This window comes from Thunnus albacares, chromosome 5 (assembly GCF_914725855.1).
Source record: "Thunnus albacares chromosome 5, fThuAlb1.1, whole genome shotgun sequence".
In the NCBI taxonomy this organism is placed as follows: Eukaryota; Metazoa; Chordata; class Actinopteri; order Scombriformes; family Scombridae; genus Thunnus; species Thunnus albacares.
This window is the reverse complement of record NC_058110.1, coordinates 23,222,943-23,244,085: the sequence shown is the minus strand read 5'-3', so window position 1 is coordinate 23,244,085 and position 21,143 is coordinate 23,222,943. Positions and strand designations below refer to the sequence as shown.

General features: G+C 41.8%; 1 protein-coding gene across 5 annotated transcripts in view; it reads right to left on the bottom strand.

The window, feature by feature from the left end:
• Nucleotides 1-21,143, bottom strand: part of LOC122981895 (IQ motif and SEC7 domain-containing protein 1-like) — a 97,407-nt gene that overhangs the window by 45,607 nt on the left and 30,657 nt on the right. Inside the window, exon 1 of one of the 5 annotated variants that reach the window (XM_044350706.1) lies at nucleotides 9,655-9,818. The exons of 3 other annotated variants lie outside the window; for them this stretch is intronic. In XM_044350706.1, coding sequence (XP_044206641.1) covers nucleotides 9,655-9,773 — 119 coding nt within the window. In that variant the 5' untranslated portion in view covers nucleotides 9,774-9,818. Of the gene's footprint in view, nucleotides 1-435; nucleotides 1,231-9,654; nucleotides 9,819-21,143 lie in introns of those variants that run through there. One more of the 5 variants, XM_044350709.1, reaches the window with a different exon arrangement.

The following is a 21,143-nucleotide window of genomic DNA, read 5'->3' as shown; positions in this document are numbered from 1 at the left end:
CAGAGCCAGCTCATCTCCTTCTTTTCAGCAGTGCCAACGCTAAACAGACAACCGACACAAACAAGATCATTCAAAGTGCCAAGTTACTTAACCAAGTGCTTCTACAAAATAACAGACGTAACCTGGTTTGCGCTGGGAAATTGATCACGGTTCAGCCAGCTAGCACGCCCCTGAGTAATGTCTCTCTCAGTTCAGCCAGTATGTCAGCTTGTAGATTCCAGCACCACAACAGTTTCTCTATCAATCACTTGAAGTAATTCTAGAGTCTGTTTTAAAACATACTGATTTGCTTAATGTTGGAAGCACTTCAACAGAGGCACCAACATCAACAAGCTGACAGCGCTCTGTGATAATTATGAGTTGTTCAAAACACATAGCACAAAGAGTACAAAAATGATCTACGCCAAACATGACTGCAGCCATCTTTAAACATACCTCTTATAAAAGTTGTTGTGTGGGTGCAAACACAGCACATGCCAGTAATCCAGGCAAAAGGCTTTGAACTTCCACATCCTCAGCTCAGACAATCAACAGGGCAGAACAGCAGCAAGAACATTAAAAGGCGCCATGGCACCAGACGCACAGAACCCTGCTCATTTCTTCAGCCAGTGAATCCCTGGCATGGACGTTGGGTTACGTCTGTCCTCCTCTGGAGCTCAAGCCTCGTCACTGCCACTGGATGACAGCCGGAGTGGTTTTAACCCGCCCAGAACAACCACATCACTCCTGGACCTGTCTCGGTCATCACCAACCCAGAAAGCCAGGCCTATCAGGAACCCTCTAGGATTGATTTGGACCAAGTATTAATGCTTGGGATCCACCACCCAAAAGAAGCTGTATAGTGGCTGCTTCGGCTCTGTTTAGCTCTTATCCAGGTCAGTCAGTCTGTCCTCTGTGCCGGTCCCTCCACACAGTGCGTCAGCCCTGGATCCTCTGAGACATCATGGCTACAGACGAAGCTCTGCACCGCTCCAGCAGGCACAGGTACTGGAGGTATGTATAGGAGCACAGATAAGAGGAGGTATCCTCTAAAAACTCACTCATCGCTTGTTTGAACAGGCACAGACTCAACAGGGATCATCAATGGCCTCCCTCTGCTTCTGTCTCCTCCTCTGCTGCAAGAACAAACTTTCTAATGAGTGTGGCTCCTTCTTAAGCCTAACATCATCCTTTTTCCTCTCTTTCCTCCTTCCTCCAGTGGAATTCTGAACCTTCTCTCCTCCTATCTCTGCCCCCTTCTCCCTCTTGCTCTCTCTGTCTCCCTCTCCCTCTTACAGCCACTGCCATCCACACAGGACCTCCCAGAAATGTGCCGATTCCGGTTGCTGGGCAACACTACCGTACTACTGAAGCTTCAAATGGAAGCTTAGCAGAGAAGCCCGCGATTGGTAGGCTTTTCATGCTGGGAGGGGCTGCTGCAATGTTGTATGACCACATGAGTTTATACACATGCTTTGTTCAAATAAATATGAGCTTCAAGCACTCTCATGTTTTGTCAGTGTCTAATAAAGGAAATACTGCATTGTTTGACTCATCAAGGTCATGAAAGCGTTACAGAAAACACAACAGCAACACGATTTATTGAGCAAATGCTCAGTTATAGCCAACAGAGTGATTCATGAAGTGAATTAAAAAGCAAGGCTGAGATGATGTATGAATGGTGCACTGGCAGAGGTATGCAGAAATGTCTGTATAAAAAGACCAGTTTGTTAAATTTGGATCAAAGAAGTGCATGTCTTAACACGAAGCATGTTAAAATGTGCTGCTTAGAAGAGCCATAAGACTTAAGACATAAAATGTTGCTCTATTTTTCTTGCTAAAGGGGGGGGTTTGCATTTGAACACAAGCACAGTGCTGTTCTTTCTCTGCCTGAGATGCAGTGCCACGCTGCAGTGCCACCCGGTCCTAGCAGTCATGGGAAAGGGGTGTGGAGGGGCCTCTCATAAATATTCAGCCACTGGCAGTGTCCAAACACGCAAACACTGAAAATACTGCATATTTACACAAACAAGCAGACTCGCATATGCAAGCACAAACACGCAAATAGACAAGCACGCACAAATATGTGTGTATATTACACATTAACACACTAATTGGGATAGTTAGATCTGTTGACAAGTGATCTCCACATGAGTCTTTTCACACAGCTCCTGGCACAATATGGCCTTATTCTGTTTTTTCCAGCCAAGATATAGAAAGGCCAGAACGACACAAAGGCTATACTGAGAGCATGTGTGAACAGCAGGGAAACTAAGGAATTAATTAATCTAAACAACCATTCATCAGCCTTTTGTCACAATTCAGGCCTCCTGATTTACACACATCTCACAGAAAGTGACCACACACTGACAGCATCTTTTATCTGTGCTCTTCATCTCAATTTGCCTTGATGTAAAATGGCAGCGAGTGAGTTAACATTTTACATTCTCCCTACGTAACTAGTGTGATTATCTTTTTGTTTTTTGAATGTCAGTGAAGTTTCACATCATTTGTTGGAAAGTAAAGACGCATTTAGAGCAGATTAGCACATAACATTTAGAAAAAGAGGCCAACACAGGAGATAAAATCTACCAAGCACAATTAATGCCACAGTAAAAAGGTATAAGCGACTGCACTTAAAAATATTGTTTCCACTGTTTCCAAATGCATATTATTCCTGTTGCTCATCGTGATGATTTACTCATGTGGGTCATGCCAGATGGAGAACCCTTTTAGTTTCCTCTTTGTAATTCATGTGAAGTTGCTTTCAGTGGTAAGTGTGGGTGGAAACCCCACTGTTTCTGTGAACAGAACATGCTAGAGTCTGTCAAAGGCAAGGAAGAGCAATTATTGCAGTATTAACTGGCATGAAAGGCAGATGGCTTTGATTCAAACACACATGACAGGCTATTATTTGTTTTTTTGTAGGATAAAGAGCTGAGTAAGTGTGTCTATACACAAGCACAACAGGATATGATTTAGTGAGTTGATGGAGAGTTCAGCATGGCATGCATTGGCATGTCCGTTTTGATGGTGAGCTGGTATGCTTGCACTAAAAGCTGCCTATTAAATGAAAGTTCTTTCCACTTATCACAATGCCTGCACGCTACCACCTACACCTTCGGTTTCACTGTGAGTTAACATGTTCAAGGTGTCAACATTTTTCGGGGATTTTGAAAGAGGTGCGGCAAAGAGGTGCAACGAATTATTCACCACCAATTATTTTATTTGAGAGACATTCTTACCTTTATTTAACCCATGAGTGGGAAGTAACAGAAAATACGGGAGAGAGGGGATAACGTGTTCCTTGATGGATTCAAACCTGGAATGTTGTGGTTACATGTTTTATGATAAGTGCCTCAACTGGGACTCTCCCAGCCACCATTACTCTCTTCCACAACTTAGCGTATAAACCCCAAAAAGCAATGTCAGCGCATTTCTGCAAAGGTCAGAGTCAAGGTCAAATGGGTCACAAGAAGCCAACAAAACATGTGTTTGAAAGTCAGTATGTGTGTGTGAGAAGTACGGCAAGGCTTTAAAAATGACATATGACAAATCCTTCCTTCCTGTCTAAAATCCCAGTTGCATTACAAGTGAATCAAAATGAATCTACAATGTCTCTGAGATTCAAAAAGCTATAAAAGACGTATCTTCTCAGATATCCATCTCAGTAAATTACCTCATGCAAAAAGCCTTGTGACAAGATTTTATAGTCTCAATGTTGCTGCTGGTGCATAAGTGCACTGACATGGGCTTATATTGAGCATTACAGTGCAGGAACCCCACTTCTCCCTGGGATTGACCCTGTCAATCACTGATAAACTCTCCAAAGGATTTCACCATGACCTGCTCTGAGCTGGAGATACGCAGTCAATAAACACTTTAATAGAAAATGGACAGCTGCAGAAAATCTTCTAGTCATCTGGTGTGTGAGAAGAGGGGAAACGAGGAGCTGAATGAAAAGAAGTGGACAGGGAGCCCTATTTAGGTTCGTAAAACACCCTGGAGAAACCATAAAGGAATGAGTACATTGAGCAGGGAAGATTATAAAGGACTGCAAGGGATCCAAAAGGTCTACCGACAAGAGATCTGTTTTGACAGTAACCTTAATTCATACCCCTGACCCTTCGTCTGTCTTGCTAGGCCATTCCGCAAAACTCATCCTTTTATAAGGGTGCCAAAGAAGAAACGTGGAGATAACATTATATATGATAATCATCATAGATCATAGAAAACTGAGCTAAAAGTGAAAAAAATCCAGATAAAGCCATTATTATAACTAGGATTTCATCAAGTATACAAGAAAACACAAGCTTGTACTGAAATCTGTGTGAAGGACAGCCAGTATGAGAGGATGTCTTAGAAAAGTTCACCCCCTGGTGGCAGATTGGAGTAACTTCCATGCTTTCAGAGCTCAGGAGCCAATGAGCTGATGTGATCGGGGGAATGAGGAGCATGACAGGCATGTTGATTCACTCAGAGTAGTTCACCACAATGCATCATATTTATTTCTAATTTGTACCGCATCAGATAGGCATTCAGTAAGTGTGAGACCTTGGATTTCTGGTGAACAACTTCAACATCTCTACACAAAAACATGTATTTTTAGATCATTAAGACACAGTTTAGGATTAGTAAATGGAAACCGCTGTTTAAAACCGAACATCAGGATGATTTATGATGTTGGTTTACACTGTCAGACCTCAACTCTTTGCATATGTGTCTAACTGGTGTGCCACACAGTTCCACTTCCTCTTCTTTTTCATGCCGTTTGGGATAAAAACTAAAGTCCTGCAGTCAGCAGGGTGATGCCATTACAGGCGAAGAGGGAGGCGCAGAGGCTCAAGAGTATCTCACCAGCATGCTAGTTTATACTGCAGGGCAGATAATATCATTTAATATCATTTTACAGAGAAGCACTGGGGAGATAATCTTACATGAAAGTTACAGCGCAGTTTTGCATGAGCACAAGCTCTTGCATCACACACACTGTACAGTACAGCTGTTCAGCCGCCAGCCCGAAAGCAGCCATGTAGAAGATATGTGGAGGGAGAAAAAAAAAGGACAGAATAGCAGAGAAGGAAAAGAAGGAGGGTGGAGGGGGTCAAAACCAGGAGGAGAGAAAGAAAGAGGCATGAAGGATGAGGAGAGGAGAGATCCATAATCACAACAGACTCACTCCTCCAGCTTTGGCTTTGCATTAAAGCAGAAAGCACAGGCGCAGACAAATAGCAAGGAGAAGAAAAAGAGGACAAAAGAGGGAGAGAAAATCTTCTGCGGCTGGCTGAAGGTAGATCCCATAGTCTTCTGTCTCTGCCAGCTATCTTGAAGGCCTTTTATATCCCGAGGCCAAGCAACAGAACGGATGGAGAGTGCTGTCTTCCCTGTCAAAGAGGGTACACTGAGACACAGGACCACCAGCACACAACAGCACAGTGCACATGTCCAACACAGCAGACTGTATTTGTCAAAACGTCACCACTCAAGACTACTATATAGGAGAAGAGATGATTTTTTTTCTTCTTTAATAATCACATAAATGATACGGTTTGTTGAATAATGTGAGCTGGCTTATAACTGAGCTAGTGTTAACACATCACAATGATTCACCGTTTAAAATCCTTGATAGGATTAGCAGGTCTTGTATGAAGTAAGCAAATAGAGCGCACACAGAAATTCCAGAGTCATGAAAGTGAAACACATGTACAGACAGAATACATAAGCCTGAGTCAGTCGGTATGCACTGCGGAGAAATGGCTTGAAGCGAGAAAGTTGCACCGTTTTGCCTATTATGAAACAGAAAACCCTAGAAATAAGAAGCAACACACCAGATAACATGCTCAGTGATATCTTGGTATGCTTGTTATTATATAACATCACTGCTGATAAACATACCCTCATATCTGTTTTTAATTTTGCCAGAGGAACAAAATGTTCTGGAGATGCATCTTTTTCTGATGCACCCAACTCTCCTCTGTGCTGTCGCTTCTGACGCTGCTATTGGCAAAGGCAGGGGCTTATTATGGGCTGTTTTAAACCGCGGATGCATCAGCACTAGCTACTCCCCTGAGGAAACTTTAACTCGCTGAGATGTGCCCCTGAGAGCCCAACAGCTCCCGTTGGTTTGATAATCCTTACACATGGGCTGACACGGCTCCAGCTGCAAACTCAGCCACTGAAAACTCAGCGCCAGCCTGCAAATGTCCAGCTGCTGATGTTTTAGTGTGCAAATGACAGGCTTTGAGCTGACTGAGCACAGCCTGAGCCAAGTTTGTGCTATTTTGACAGAAGCCAAAATGCTACTGTAACACTGGTAGGACAAAAAAAAAAAAAAAAAAAAAAGCTACAGCACATTGCTTGACTGATCTATGGTTGGAGCTATCTAACACCTGTGCTGTCAAAACACCTCAGTAAGGTGATTCTTCTTCTTTGATCCGTTCTACTCTGTTCATGATCTATTATTCTTTATTATTCTTTAATCTGCTCTATTCTAGTCTCTTCTGTAAGCACATCCTTATTGGCGCATAAGAGGAAATATCAGGGTGTTAATCTCCTGCTATCTGTCAAAGTCATTAAGAGGGGATCAAACAGCTGATCAATAAATATCCTTGCTATAATGACTAAAGTCATAATCATGGAGCATTAATGGCTACAATCATGTCCACTTTACAGGAAGTCTGTAGTAATTTATGGCAGATATCAGACAAGTGAAAAATCAAAGGCTTATTATGATGACAGGCCTGTGCATACATACAGCGTGTATCCCTGCTTTAACAAATGACTCACTCAGTTCTGTAGCATTATGCCCCCATCCAATGACGCTATATGAACTGACAGCGTGCTCTGTGCCAGCCCATGTGCTGGCAAAGCAACACATTGTATGCAGTTGTTCTCTTATGCAATAACGGCATGCATCCTACATTTGGAGGCATATTCAGAGCTATGGTGGCAGTTGTCTTTGTGCACTCTCTCAGTCTGCAGACCTAGCACACTCTGCTGTCAAAGGCTCCGGCTCAAAGTAGAGGAATGTGCTGTCAGCTCTGGTGACGCACTCTCTTTTTCATCAGCACTGGCGTCACTTGAGCAGGGGCATTGCATTAAGACTCCCTCAGCCAATAATGGGGAGTAGGTATTCCGGCTTTATGGCATGAATGCCCTCTGAGAATGCGTGACATTATCTCAATGAAGGGTAAAGCCCATTGATGTTTATTAGCCATATTGTCCATTCAATGTTATATATTCAGTGTGTTGGGTGACGGAAAGCAATTGTTAATCCCAGAAAATAATCTACGCACAAATATCAAACCTCCTGAGTGGTGATGTCACAGAAGAGAGGGTTAACAAGCATTTGGTTTTGAAAATAAACATACACATCTCAACTCCATACATACCTTTCATAATCTGGAATTCCCATATTATTAGAAATAATACCTTTTTAAGGCATAAATCAGGTGAACAACTACTGAAAAACAGAGCAGGGCAGCAATAAAGGTGCAAAGTATTTACAGACCTATGACAAACACTAAACACACACATCATAACCTCTCAGACAAAACCAACTCAATCATCATTACAGTGCGAATTTTTTGTACAGTTTCACAAAACATAATAAAATCTTGTTTTTCGCACCAAATGTCAATGTGATATTATAGTATTTCTCCCTGGCGTGTGCACCAGCTGTACATTCCTCCGCACCAGTTAACTGTATGACAACCAATTAACTAAATTCCTTGTCCTTGTGCTGAACACATGACGGCACTTTGACGAACCTGGTGTGAATAGATTTTATAAATGCCTCAGTTGCTCTTTCCTCAGCGTGCCTTGCATGCAGAGTTAGCTAGTGTGCTGGACTGAACAAAGCACACCTCACATCCTGTCGTATTTTACAATATTCAACCTAAGGCAACCTCTGCATCCCTTCAGGCCTGAGTAGTGAAGTGTAATGTGTTTAAAGGCCAAGGAAGCCTTCAACTAAGCTCAGGATATCCTGCTCTTAGCCTTCCAGTGTTGCAGGCACAATATTAGAATTCCAGAGGAATCGGGGCCTGCCAGCAATGATGAAATGACATTTACAACAGAACAGACTCATCCTGCTCCAGATACTCATTAAAGGAGTATTGGCCAGACACTGTGAGGCTCAGTCTGTTTGACAGAGAGTCAAGCCAACACATTAATGTCAATCTGAGGCACATCTCCTATGTCCCCTAACAGCAACAGCGGATTTTTCACAAAGTCATTGATTTGTACCGCACGTTCACCTTTCTGAGTTCTGCCCCTCGGCCCAGTCATGTGACTGTCTGTGGTTAAAGCTCTCCTTGGGCTAAAGCTGTAAGAAAACGAGGATCAGCTAAGCCTCTCAAGACCACAGACTCACACACACCGTGTTCAATTGCTTATTATGCAACAGCAAAAATAGGAATGTTATCTTTAATCAAGCATGTAAAAAAACTATAATTGCTGGGACACTAAAGGAACTTGAGAATCTGAGGAATGTACTTGTGTATGGATGTGTGCTGTACACATGGAAACGAGGCAGAGATTTAATCCAGTCAATGGTAGGGGTAGATTGCCTGTGAAGGACCCAATGGAGACTTGTGAAGGTCTCATATTCATTAAAATGACTGATCCCTATGTATGGTATTAGATCATGACATGACAGGGTAATTCAGTTCAACGCTATGCACCAGCTGGTAAGTAGATGTGTGAAAGATGCATGTGTTCAAATACATGTTTACCCTTACAGGGTTGCAAAGGAATCAGAAGGTCCAAACTGATGCAGGCTAAATGCCACAAGAAGGAAAGCAAACTTAAATGTGGCTCTGCGGAGAAATAACATAGCAGAATGCTTATTCAGCTAAATTCTGTAGGTGTTGTGCACTAAGCGAGGGTGGATTGTGTGTACAGAGCATCATACAAAAAAAATCAAAACCCTAACAAACTCCAAAAAACAACACAATTTATTTTGTCCACCTTTCATCCCATCAGAACTGACATGATTCACTGAATGCAAGCTTTCCACTCTCAGCCAGTAGGACTCAACACCATCCCAAAAATAACAGCTCAGACCCAGCCGCATTTTACACACGCACGCACACACACACACACACACACACACACACACACACACACACACACACACATTGTACCAATCACACAGAAGAGCACACTCACACCCACAAATATACGGCAGGGAGCTGCGAGGAACTCATGTGCCCAGTAAGAGCTGTCACAGCATCATCCAGAAATGACTAATTTTTCCCAGCCACCCGAGGCTCTAAAACCGTCGCTCACATGACTCTGTTGTGATTTCAGTCATAATAGAAGGCTCGCTAATACAAAACACACTCCAGTTTCATCACTTTGTATCAAGACACATGGTTTTAATTAATCTCATTGAAATCTTTTCATCCCATTCACACAAACATGTTCCACCTCGCCGCCCCTCCCCAGGAGGGAGATGTTGTTTACTAAGAGCACAGGAAGGGAACATGAGAGGACAGAGCAAGGTCTGGATGCCGTAAGTGACTCAGCATAGACACTGGAGAGGTAGACACCGAGTTTTCTACCGCCACCCACCCGATTGCTGTCTCCATGAATGAGTGCTACACCAGTACCGCCCAGGCAGGCGAGACCGTCTGCCCGTTCAACAGCATTCACACTAAACATGCTACTCACATGTCGTAGAGCCGGTAACCCATTGCAGAGCCTGGTCTGCTTGAGTGGGACCCGGGGTCTCGCGTTCGCCTGGGGTCCGTACTGCTCACCACAGCGCGCCACACGCTTGGTTTGTCCATCCTGTATGCTGGTCAATGGGACTCGACGGTGGGACGGCGTGCGCACACAGGCTCACTCACATTCACTCTCCCTCTCCCTCCCAGTCACAAACACAGGCTGCCAGAGAGCAGTGTGTGTGATGTAACAAGGAGCATCCAAGAGGCTGGCGGTGGGTAGGGGGGGGGGAGCTGATGATGGTGGTGGAGGAGGAGGAGGAGGAGGAGGGGTGTGTCATAGAGCCCAGAAGCTAAAGGAGCTGTATGTTAAGCACTGATGAGAAGCCTCTGTTTTACAGCATGGTGGATGGTGGGTATTTCTTTACTGGTACCAGTGCCGAGGGAGGCTGCCACTCCTAAATAAAAGCAAAAGGACAACCTGCGGGAGAGCTGCTGGGAGATTTTACCACCTCTTATAAACACACAGACGCATCTGTGTGCACCTCTATCCACCCTCTTATCAGCTCTCAGTAGTACAGTCCTCAGCAAGGCCACACGATTGGCTCCTTGGTCTCCATAGAAACAGGAGGATGTGTCAGAGGTAGGGCTCATTATCATGCCTTTTCTCTCCCCTCCCTCCCATTTTGTTTTCACTCCCTCTCTCCTCTCTTTCTATCCCTCTCCTTTCCCATTTCTCTTCTTCTCACATATTCACCCCCTTCCACTCCCCCACCCCTCCTCTCCATCTTTCTCTCTTCTGGAATCAATGCACTTCTCTGTAGTGTCTTTCAAAACAGACGAGGCTTTCCAGTCTAATGAGGAATGGTGCAAACAGGTAAAGATGCTGCACAGCTCTGGTTAATTATGTCTGCAGAAAAAAACAAAAACAATACAGGACTAAAACAGAGATCAGATCATGGAAGCATATGAACATTCCAGAAACAATCAGCTGGGAAAACAGATTATTTGACGGAGGAGTTACAAACTGTGCCTCTACGGTTCTGGTCTTTATAATGCCAGACACACAAAGTTAGTGAAACTACTGTACGTGGCTTGCATAGATATTGCATCATGTACAAGTGATGCCAAATCCAGAAAGTAAGTGTGAAATATTAAGCAGAAATAAGGCAACATGATTGAAGATTCCATCTTAATATCGGGCGAAATAGGTGCTGTGTTGCATATTGTGGAATATCCAGGTGCCTCAATTAGGAAATGGTGCTGTTGTTGAGACCTTCACCAGGTAACAGCATCCAAAGCAGGACGGTAGGCAGGCAGCAAAGTGTCTATGGAGACAAGCTCTCATCAGGACTTTATAAAGCCACACACACACACACACACACACACACACACACACAGAGAGAGTAGGCTAGGACAGAAACACTAGTCTAATGGCTTACGGTCTCCAGGGGAAGATGCATTTCATCCCGGGCAGACTCGATGGCACACAGCACTGTCGATGTATTGAGTGTTAACGCCAAGGTGACTAGTACTGTCAGACCTCTGTCTTTTTGTTAATGAACTTGTGTAGTAGCTAATTGCATATGTGCGTCATCTCATTGCAATTACATTGCTTATGTACCCTCTAATTATCAGGCACAAGTGCTTATCCCTCCAGCTCTGACATGCGCATGTCTTCACCGTGTCATTTGTGTGTGAGCGCATGTGTGGCCATGTTGGTTGTGTGAATGCATCCTTGGTATAATGTTTGACTCCAACACTGTCCAGTATATCCACAATCCCGAGCCACATAACTAGCCAGACTGACTGTCATGAAATTTAAGTGTTCATGCTCGTCAGGAAACAAATCAATACTAATGTCTGTGGTGTAACCAGAGGACAAACCTCTTACATTTTGGACACTCCATGAGCTTTCCTTTTGTGCCACAATCAGGCCATGATATCCATTTTAAACACAAAATATCTCTGACAGATTGTTCATTCACAAGAAGATACACTAATGATTTTAAAGATCCCAATTTCTTTTACAAACTTGGGGTTTTTAATCTCTACTAAAAAAGGCTCTGAGGCTAGCAGCAGAGCCGCAACTATTAGTTGATTAATTGATTAGTCAATCAACAGAAAATTAATCTGCAACTATTCTGATAATTGAATAATTGTTTAAATCTTTTTTTTAAGCAAATATGCCAAAAGGGCACATGCACAGACAGAGGAGCAGAGCAGTGAGCATGATGCTCTTTCAAATTGAAAAATAATCTTAAATTCATGGTTTCAGCAATACACTTTCTTGCAGAAAAGCTCAGGCTTTGATGCTCACACACGCACGCACACACACACATACGGAATAAAACTACAGGAACTGAGGTTAATATTTAAGATGCTATTATTTTCTGCTCTAGTGTGGCCCTGCACACACCAGGACATGTTGCTATGTGGCCTTTTTGATGTACAAATATTGCATGCATTGGCCTTCTTGTGCCAACCTCTCCGCTCTCCTCTGTCACCATATGGCCCCTTTTAATCCAGCTGGCCATGTGTGGTTCAAGTGGTGGGCTGTTGGGAGTGTAGCAGTAGGATTCTGTTCAGGAGTGTGTGCAGCACACGAAAACACACACAAAGCACAGATACACATACAGTATACTGTATGCACACACATAGAACACACATGTGGAAAGAAGGAGTGCAGGCTTTTAACTGTCATAGGAAACGCATACTGATGACTCCCAACCTAATTGCCTCACGTCTGTCCTCTGGAAAATGCAGCTAACTATAAAGCTCATAGAGTGAGCGTACATTCTCTAAATGCAAGAAAACCAGTTTGATGGCATGGCAGAGAAGCAGCAAAATGCCAACAGTCACTGGAGGAGGAGGAGGAGGAGGAGGAGGAGGAATGGGCATCTTCATTTGGGTCTTACATAGCTGAGAAAAACATTTAAAAAAAAAAGGCAGAGCTGGTGCTGGCTGAAATGTATTTGTTTTTACACTAGAGCCGACTAAAATCTAAAATCTGACAACAAGCTAGATAAGTGATTAATCATTTAATAACTTGTTAAGCAAAAGGGCTAAAAAAATATACTAGTTCCAGTTTCCTAAATGTAAATATTAATTGGTTTTATTAGTCAGTAAATTGGGGGGTTAGGATTGTCAGTCGGACAGAACAAGACATATGAAGAGGTTGTCTTGGACTTGGGAAATTGTGATGGACATTTTTTTAGTATTTTTTGATATTTGATAGACTGGAGACTGTAAATATAAAAAATGAATCAGCAGATTGATCAGTAATGAAAATAATTGGTAGATAAAGGCCTATCTTACACTACACATGTTTTTCTAGTTTAGTTGTTGCTGTATACATTTGCATTGTAAAAAAAAAAAAAATTAAAAAGGCAAAATAAAATCTAAAACATTCAAGAACTGCTCAACTGGAATTGAAAATAACAGACTTCAGAATTTCCTGACATAGCTCATTTCTAGCTGAATTGGCTGTCAGTCTTAGATGATATAAAGACAGATACCAGAGATATACAACTGCTGGAGGTCACAAAACAGTAAGTTCTGTACACTTGGAACATCTCAAAACTGATGCAGCACTTTATTCCCATCAAAGTGCATTCTGTTTTTCCTCTTCTTAGGTCAGCTAGCTTCTTTGGATCTTATCAAGCTTTAACGAGAGAAAGTGCATGTTCAGAGCGCAGTGTTTTGTACGCGTCTGCACAATATGTAGGAACGACAGTGCTGGTGGAACTGTCTGTGCCGAACAGAAGGAAGCATTATTTTGTCCTCAGCTGAGCTGCACTGCAGGGGTCCCGTCTCTCTCTCTCTCATGAGGCTTCAGCCCACTTCAAACACATCAGAAGGAGAGAGAGAAAGAGAGAGAGAGAGAGAGACAAAGACAGAGACAAGAGGGAGAGAACACAGTCACCGCAGCACTAAGAGCTGCTGAACACAAGGTGGCAGTGCATCACCTCTTCTGCAGGAACAACGCCACCCTGATGAGATCAATAACATTACTGATGTTAAGGTTACAGTTAGGCACAGTGATAGAGATAGTGAGTTGTTTTTAAACCTGAACATGCACTAAATCCCAGGAACTAATCCAAATTTGTATTGGTGATATGCTTTATCACAACAACTTCATAGTTATTGTAAAAAAAGTCACAGCCCATGTTACCTACAGTTAGTTATTTCAGCTTTGTTATCTTCAGTTTTCAGTAACTTTCACTGATTAAAAATACACCTATAAACTTTTTGTTCCACAAAAACATTTTTCTAACCAATCCAATTAGTGTCAACAGCTGGAAAAACTGAACTCCCCTGAGACGGTGACCTCTCCACTTTGCTCTGGAGATGCGAGCTTTAGTTTCCGTGCTGTTTTTCCTTGCAGCCGCGCAGCACAGCCTCTCTGTAGCTCTCTGGCAGAGGGCACAGCGCGGCGCAAAGGCTCCTTCTGTCACTGACTTGGCCTCAAGCCTGAGAACATCACAGGCAAAAGACAGACACGCTTTTCATAGTAAGCCAAACAAAGAGCTGTCTCTCTGCCTCTAACTGCAGAAAGAGCCATTGCTTGACCCCTCGGGCCTCTGCTGAGGCTCTTCGATGCCATCGCAGAAGATTGGACTTCTTGATAAGCTGGTGTCAGTAATACTGATGTGGAGCTACAGCAGCCCTAGTAAGCCCCTAGTACGGGTTGAAATAGTGAGTCGATCGACAGAAAATTAGTTTTGATTTTAGCAATTTTTTAAGCAAAAATTTAGTTGTTTTCAGGTTCTCAAATGGGATGATTTCATGCTTTTCTTCGTCATATATGATGGTAAACTGAATTTCTTTGGGTTTTGGACTGTTAGTCGGACAAAACAAGACATTTGAAGACGTCAACTTGGGCTTTGGGGAACTATAACCAATATTTTTCTCTATTTTCGGACATTTTATAGACACCTAATTTTTCTCCATTGCCTTATATCCGCTCATAAAAAAAAACTGGGTTTACACCAAACTATTTGTGGTCTACATCATATTGAGTAGTTCATCTTTATTCTTTTAATGGTTCATCCTGACTCATACAGCAGAGAGAGGCAGTGTGTGTATGTCGACTGAGAGGGCCGTTTAGTAATTATTTTGTCATTAATATTCAATATCACACATACAAAAAATAAAATGAAAAGCTAGTCCGCTGGTCCTTGACCAGGTTGTGCTGCTATTACATGTCTCATTTCTGCTTATTACGGCCTCTTCTATTCTCACAATCTAATCCCTCTGTCATCCTGTAATCATCACTTTCTGCTCACTCACTTGAGATTTCACCCCACACACAAGTAGATCATACATGCAGCAGCAGCAGCAGCAGCAGCATCTTGTTAATATCTCATTGCACATACACAGACAAATCCCTTCTTGAGTAGTACAGTAGAGCTGAAAAAGCAGGCGAGAACGAGCGATCGTGCTCTCCAGTCTTATTTTCTGGGGAAAAGTGTGCTACTCCTTGCTCCCTCACCTCATCCAGTCTGAGCCCTCCCTCCGCTCGATCTGAGCAGCGATACAGAGCTATGGAATTGCAAATGCCTCCTATCAGACTGGGAGATAGATCTGAAGCGCTCTGAGGCCCTTTTGCCTGATATTACTGGGGCATAGAGCTGATGAAAGGATAAGCTATGCGAGAGAGTCGCACAGTATCACTAATCTCTCACTATATCTAATTTACCAGGGAAAGTGGCAACATGTAATAGAGTGAAAGCAAAGCATTGGCTTAGAAAAAAAAACGACGCCCCGACGTGTTTTCACTGGTATCGAGATGCATCGGTTGCGCTTTTATCATCTAAAGGCTTTCAAAATCACACTGATGTCACACATGATTTTGTCTTGAAATGTAACACCTGTGCACTGTCACCAGACATCTGGGTGTCTTTTCATTACCGCTGAAGGGATGAATTTACTACAGACACGTTGCACTTGTTCAACCTTGACTGAAAACACCAACTCCTGCCTTTCTGAAGGGGAGCACCAAAATGCACATTTTGTCATAATTAAGCTGCTTCTTCATGCATACTGAATGTAGATTGCAAGAGGAGGGCTTTTTTTTCCATTTGCTGAAAAAAATAGAAATTAATATTTCACAAGTGTACTATGTCTTTATTCATGACCACATCATAGATAATGTCATAGCTAATTACTGAGAGGGTCTGCTGGCTTTTTTGTGATTCAGGGGTTTAAAGTTGCAGCTGCATATGTTTGTTGCAATGATAGCAGTGTGTCAAAGGACATTTTGGTTATTATGAATACCCAGTCAAGGCAATCTTCCACACTGACTCACAGCTCTGGCCTTTGAATAAGCACAGAATAGAAAATCATGTGAAGAAAACAAATAGTTGGGTGGTGTCATCAGAAGTTACCACACTAGCAAACCTTGAACTATGTCACATGATCTGAATTTAGTATTTAATGTATTTTTACCACATGGACACAATCATACTGAGAGAATATTCTTCCTTGGTTTATAATTACGTGATGTAATCTTGTTTGTAGGCTGCAACTAATGATTGTTGTTATCAATTTATGAGCATTTTTTTTTGGTAAATCACTAATTCAGTCTGCAAATTTGTGGAAACTTGAAGCCTCCAGTGCACGTACACTGAGAATGGACTTTACAGTGAACAAGGAGACATCTTGTGTCCAGCAGTTAAACTTTTCACATTAAAAATATTTGCATTTTCATAGATTCATAGATTCATTTTTAATGAGGGAGAAGGAAGATTAATTTTAAGGATTTTAGCAAGATAATCGTACTTTTTTTGTGGAAAAAACATATCAGACTCAAATTATTATTCAAAACAGAGTATTTAGTATACATCTTAAAACATGTCTAGCGGGGATCTTTAAATAATGCAGAGACAGAGCCAATGGTTCCACTACGTGCTGGCCAGCCTATATTGTTTTGTGTCATGATCCTTCAGAGCTGTTCACGTATGGCGTCGCTGCCTGAATGCAAAACAATGAAAACAGACACACATGCAAATACACACATCCGTGCATTTCTTCCTCGGCCAAAAGGATTAACGGCAAAACTGAGTGAAGCGAAAAGGCGCACAGCACAATGAGCCTCTACATTCTTCTCTGTTACTTAGACTCGAATGCGCTCCAGAATCAAAAGTGTGCGTTCCAGTGATCCGTCTTCATAGCGCAGCATGGAGCCTGTAATTAACTCTTAGAGAATGTGATGACGAAACAGAAGCTGGGAACTTCAAAAGACAACCCGAGAGCTTTCCCAAGAGTTCAAACACATTATGGAAGTGGGCCCTCTGTTTCATAGGCCTATTAAATCATTGTGCAGTTGTGATTTCCCATTTGCTGAAATCAAAACTTTACAATACTAACAGCAGAGAATAAAAAGTGCCAATAAAGAAAGAATTCATACAACTGGCTGAATTTTATGGGAGGCGGAAGGTACTTTCATTGCTGCTTTTTTTAAATTGACACTAACTCTCCCATACAACAACTGCTCCTTCATTTACCGGGAACTGTTTGCTGCCACATACAATAAATGTTTACAATGCCGTTAAGCCCTTTTCCAAAATGAACTCAGATATTGTCAAGGCCTTACAGTAGGGAAAAAACTGCAGTGGACTACGTGCAATAACAGACATAGCGCAGGGTTCATGAACCTCCGTATTGTAATATTTTGTATTTGTTGTTCATGTGTCACTTTTACATCGTATTCACCGCATGCGGCTAGATCACAGCCTCATGAGCTGCCTTCCTGCCTCCAGCAGTCAGCAAATAACACACTGGCTGTTTGCAGACAGGCTTAGGGGTCTGTGATCCCAGGAAGACAGGCCATTTCCTGGAATCAATAGGCTGTGCTCTGCAGTGTTAATATTAGAGGGCCTGGAGATAATCACAGGTTCTGAAATAGTCATTCACCATAATGAATATCATAAAGCATCTGAATTATTTATACATGAAATGGAGCTCCTGGTTCAGATCTGTTCTAATGGTCGAACGCCAAATCAGAAGCCAGAACACAAATAAACGCGGCAGAGCAATATTAGCAGCTTTACGACCTTTTGGTAATACCATGAGAGCTTTAAGAGAGGGATGTAAGGAAAGATTTACACTTTACGATGACCGCCAAGCCCTACCTTTACCTCTGTAAAGCCACTGCCTGTATCTATTAATCAAGTCAGATGTGTTTTCTTAATTGAGGAGAAAGAAAGAGAGAGACGCAGATAGACAAAAGTCAGAGAGGATGAAAGAATATAGAGCAGCAGATGTTTTTTGATTGAGTGAAAGAAGAAAGAGTATATCTGTCGAGAAAAAAAAAGGAAAAAGAGAAAGAGAAGAAAAAGAGAAGCGTGAAGCGAGGAAAAAGGATAGGGAGTGCATCTTGGGTATTTAAAAGCATTCATTCAGCTATGAGCTGGGCTTGATGGGTGCAGAGAGGTTTTAAATCTGGACAGGACTGAACTAGAAGGCAGCTGCAGGCAATGAATACAACAGCTACTGCACAGGCAATAACCCCCCCCCCCCCCCACCCACCCACCCACCCCCCCATCCGCCACAAGTCAAATCAGTTAAAACACGCTTTTTCGTCACGTGGTTAATACTGAGGAACTGCCACAGATAGGGGAAGTTTTTTTTTTTTCCTCTATTGATGAGGTCATCTATATTCCTATGTCACATTTGGTCATATAATGCGCTGCTTTTGTTGCATTTCCTTTCAGGTTGCAGCCACATGCCTTTAGATAAATTCAGATTCTTTTTCCCCCCCTCAGTCAACCGTATAGAGCAATTATCCAATGAGATGCAATCCTGTATCCCCATTGGCCTGGCTGAATGCTCCACTTTTACTTTCTTCACCTGACATAAACACACTTCCTGCTTTCACCCATCTCATTTCTGCGGAGCACTCTACACATATACATACACACACACACACACACACACACACACACACACACAAACGAAACAGCCATTAGACATTTTCAATATAGGTTTCCTTTCATATCAACACAGCCGTATGGGAGAAGATTCAAGTGGGAGAAATCATGGCAGGGATGACATGGGGAAAAATGGTGACTGAAACAGAACATAGGTAGGCTATATAAAAAGAAAATTGAGAACTTCACAGACATGAACTGAATGAATGAACTGTTATGTTGACATTGTGTCCAGTTGGCAGGACATTAAAACTCCTCGCTGTTGGACTAGACTCACTACTTCTGCAGCCTCAACAGGGAACTCTAAATCTCTGTGTTCTCAGGTCACGGCAAAGCCAGTCAAGGGCAAAGAAACGCTGTTAAATAAAGTGCAGGCAGCATATGAATTGACAAATATGATATTCAATATCTGTCAGCTGATATTGAGACAGCAGCAGTTGATGGAGATGCTGTGAAAAACTTGGATTCAGCCACTTCAAGCTGTGTTAAATACACTGCTGGTAGACATGGTATTTTGTTTAAAGCTGCAACAATTAGCCTAGTAATCAATTAGTCGATTGATAGAAAATTCATCACCAACTATTTTGATGAATCCATTTATTTAGTTTATTCTTCTATGATAGTAAACTGAATATATTTTGGTTGTGGACTTTTGGTCAGATAAAAAGACGTTTGAGGACATAACCTTGGGCTTTGGGAAACAGTGATCAATATTTTTCTAACATTTTAAAGACTAAGTGACTAATCGATCGATCAAGAAAAAAAATCGACACATTCATTGATAATGACAATTAAATAATTGTTAGGTGTGGCCCTAATTTTGTTTATATGTCACACAGAGTCATCGATGCAAGTCTGCATAAGCAGCATGTGCCAAATAAAAATGCAGTGGAAACCAGGTCACCACCATATATGTATATAAGTTTTTGCCTCTTTTTTATGATCATTTGGAAGGAATTATGCCCTTTCCAGATGTTGAAATAGTTTTAAAAATATTTCACTATATGTGACTGTTAATCTGACTTGGATTCTTTACTGTTCATTATCATAGACTACGCTCACTCTACTTCGGCAAGTCGGGACAGTGAAATTAAGTTTAATACAGTTTGTTATTCAGACCGAGTATTGCAGCTCAAGAGGCAATTTAACCATCCAATTTGTAGTTCATCTCTTAAAGTAATTCTCCTCTTCTCTCATTTTATTAATTAACTTTTCACTCTTGTATCGTTTATCTATTTTATGCTTTACATTTAATTTTGCAATGATTTCCCCCTCCCTGCTCTGACTGGGTCTAGTGACTATTGTCGTCTACAGGCACAGTTTCGGTCGGAAGCCGGTGATTGACTGTGCTTGAGAGCAGTGTGGGAAAGTCAAGAATGGAAAGACATTAAACACCTAGAGGAACATGTTTATTGATTTGATGCATGTTGTTCTGATAGAGGTCAGGTAATCGACCACCTCTGTCCAGGTTCAGAGATCGTATTGCACTCAAGGCGTGATCATAACTTCTACATCCCAGTAATTTAACCGGCTGATATTAACAATGTGTACTCATGTGTGGCGCTCATAACCTCGGAGTCAGATTAACAGACACGTCACTGTCCAAGGTGCTGAATCCAACAGCCAATGGAAATACATCCCCACTTATCTGGACCAAGGTTAACATCACAGTTGGGGCGAAGGGTAAGATATATATTTTTGTAAAAACACATGAAACTTGGATTAATTGAAGCTGGAGGTGAAATAATTAGTCCATTAATACATTTGTTGAAGTAGAGAAAATTGTCAGCTACAATTTTGATAATTGACTTATTAAACAGTGATCTAAAAAATGGCAAAACAGCTTCTCAATGTGAAGACTGCTACTTTTCTCTGTTTTATGCTGCATTTCTTTATATTTTAAATGGAATATCTTTGGGTTTTGGACTGTTGGTCAGACAAAAATAGGCATCTGAAGACGTCACATTGGGGTCTCATAACTTGGACATTTCGCTATTTATTATCAATAAAATGTCAGATTAATTGATAATAAAAATAATCATTAGTTGCAGCCCTGAATGAACCTTATTGTACTTTTGAAATCATGATAAAAAAAAAACAACTAAAACATAAACATGCAATGGAGTTGTCTGCCTAAAAAAAAGCCAGCTAGAGCAATACTTGACGAGAAAAAAAAATCAACTTTCCTTTGATTTTAGTCATCTCACTGTCTGCAAATAATGTGTGAAGATTTTTCTCCACAACCATAAACTGTCCTCTATATTGCTCAAAACAACTTCTGCAATCATAAAACCTGGTGGGACAAACATTTGGATGAGCTGACTATCACACTCTGGTGATAGTAGTAAGTGAACACAATTAATTTGAATGGTTTGTAAGCTTATTCTTGTAATTTACCCTTCGCTCCTTCCGCTGATCATCTTAGCAGGCTCAGTAGAGGATTCATCATAACCAGTGGTCTAACAACTACATCATTACTTAACTTCATTGACTCAAATAAGTACGTTCAGGCATGGGAAATAAGCTGTCACATCTAGTGCCTGTGCAGCGCTATAGTTGAACA